The 1,062-nt window shown below is 28.5% G+C and overlaps 1 protein-coding gene across 1 annotated transcript in view; it reads right to left on the bottom strand.

The window, feature by feature from the left end:
- LOC108767650 (GATA zinc finger domain-containing protein 10-like) overlaps positions 1 to 843 on the bottom strand; it is an 84,822-nt gene extending 83,979 nt beyond the window's left edge. The window contains exon 1 of the mRNA XM_018517621.1: positions 714 to 843. Within this exon, the coding sequence (XP_018373123.1) occupies positions 714 to 829 (116 nt within the window). The 5' untranslated portion in view covers positions 830 to 843. The remainder of the gene's footprint in view (positions 1 to 713) is intronic.
- Between the last annotated feature and the right edge of the window lie 219 nt (positions 844 to 1,062).

The following is a 1,062-nucleotide window of genomic DNA, read 5'->3' as shown; positions in this document are numbered from 1 at the left end:
AAGAGAAATCGTTTCTTTACTATTAATAATTATTGTTATTATTTTAGTGTTCTATATGCGTATCGAGCTTCAAAAAATCGGGTACAGATTCATTTGTTAGAAATATTGCTTTAAACATATAAAAATTGAGTAATTGTAAAGAATAACAAAAAATTTTTTTTTAACAGACACACGCATTTGGGCTAAAATTAATGACAGATTTCTTGTTATTTTGTCATAAGAAATAACTGTAAAAATTTTGAGAAAAATCGGCGTCTGACATTTCTTAAGGTTTACTTGTTAGAATTAACCCATTAAATTTATAAAATTTAGAATAATTCAGTGATTTAGATTTATTGATTATTTATAAGTGTTATATTTTTTCATAAATAGTTGAAAAAACAAAATAAAGATTCATTCATTTATTCATTCCCCTTTTCACTCCCCCTGCTTCTCTCTCTCTCTCACTCTCTCTCTCTCTCTTTCTCTATCATCTACAAAGTTTCTTTCAACTACTACAGCATTGAGATTCTTCGTCTCGCCTAATTTACAAAGTCACGAGCTAGAATTTGACTGAAAGCAAGTTTTTCCACTTTCTATATTCTCTATTAATCGATTCACGATATTGTACTCGTGTACATAGACAATTGAAAAGTGCATGAATTTTATGTACAAAAGAATCTAATTTATACCGTTGGACGTTAACGGTAATTCAAGAGTAAAATCGTACTCACCTGACATTGATCGGTTGCATCGAATGCTCTTGCTGTAAATAGAGCTGTTGCTGATATCCATTAGTGTCCAGATTGAGACCATCCGACGATTGTTGCATACTGCTCCCTTGAATCATCTATAATAATTTAATATAAGTAAAGAGAACGCAAATAAGTAAATTCCTATATAACAAATTGCATAATTCATAAAAAAATTTGTAGCTGCAATTAGATCTTTTTTTTTACTTTTTGTTTTAAATACGCAGACCAAAAAAATAATACGTAGCCACATCGCGAATATTCAAATTATTTATTTTTTCCCACATAAATATAATATCATATATAAAAAATTCGTTAAGAATAATGTCAT

Source organism: Trachymyrmex cornetzi, unplaced genomic scaffold (genome assembly GCF_001594075.2).
Source record: "Trachymyrmex cornetzi isolate Tcor2-1 unplaced genomic scaffold, Tcor1.1 scaffold711, whole genome shotgun sequence".
NCBI lineage: Eukaryota > Metazoa > Arthropoda > Insecta > Hymenoptera > Formicidae > Trachymyrmex > Trachymyrmex cornetzi.
The sequence above is the reverse complement of the archived record's forward strand: the minus strand, read 5'-3'. Positions and strand labels throughout refer to the sequence as shown.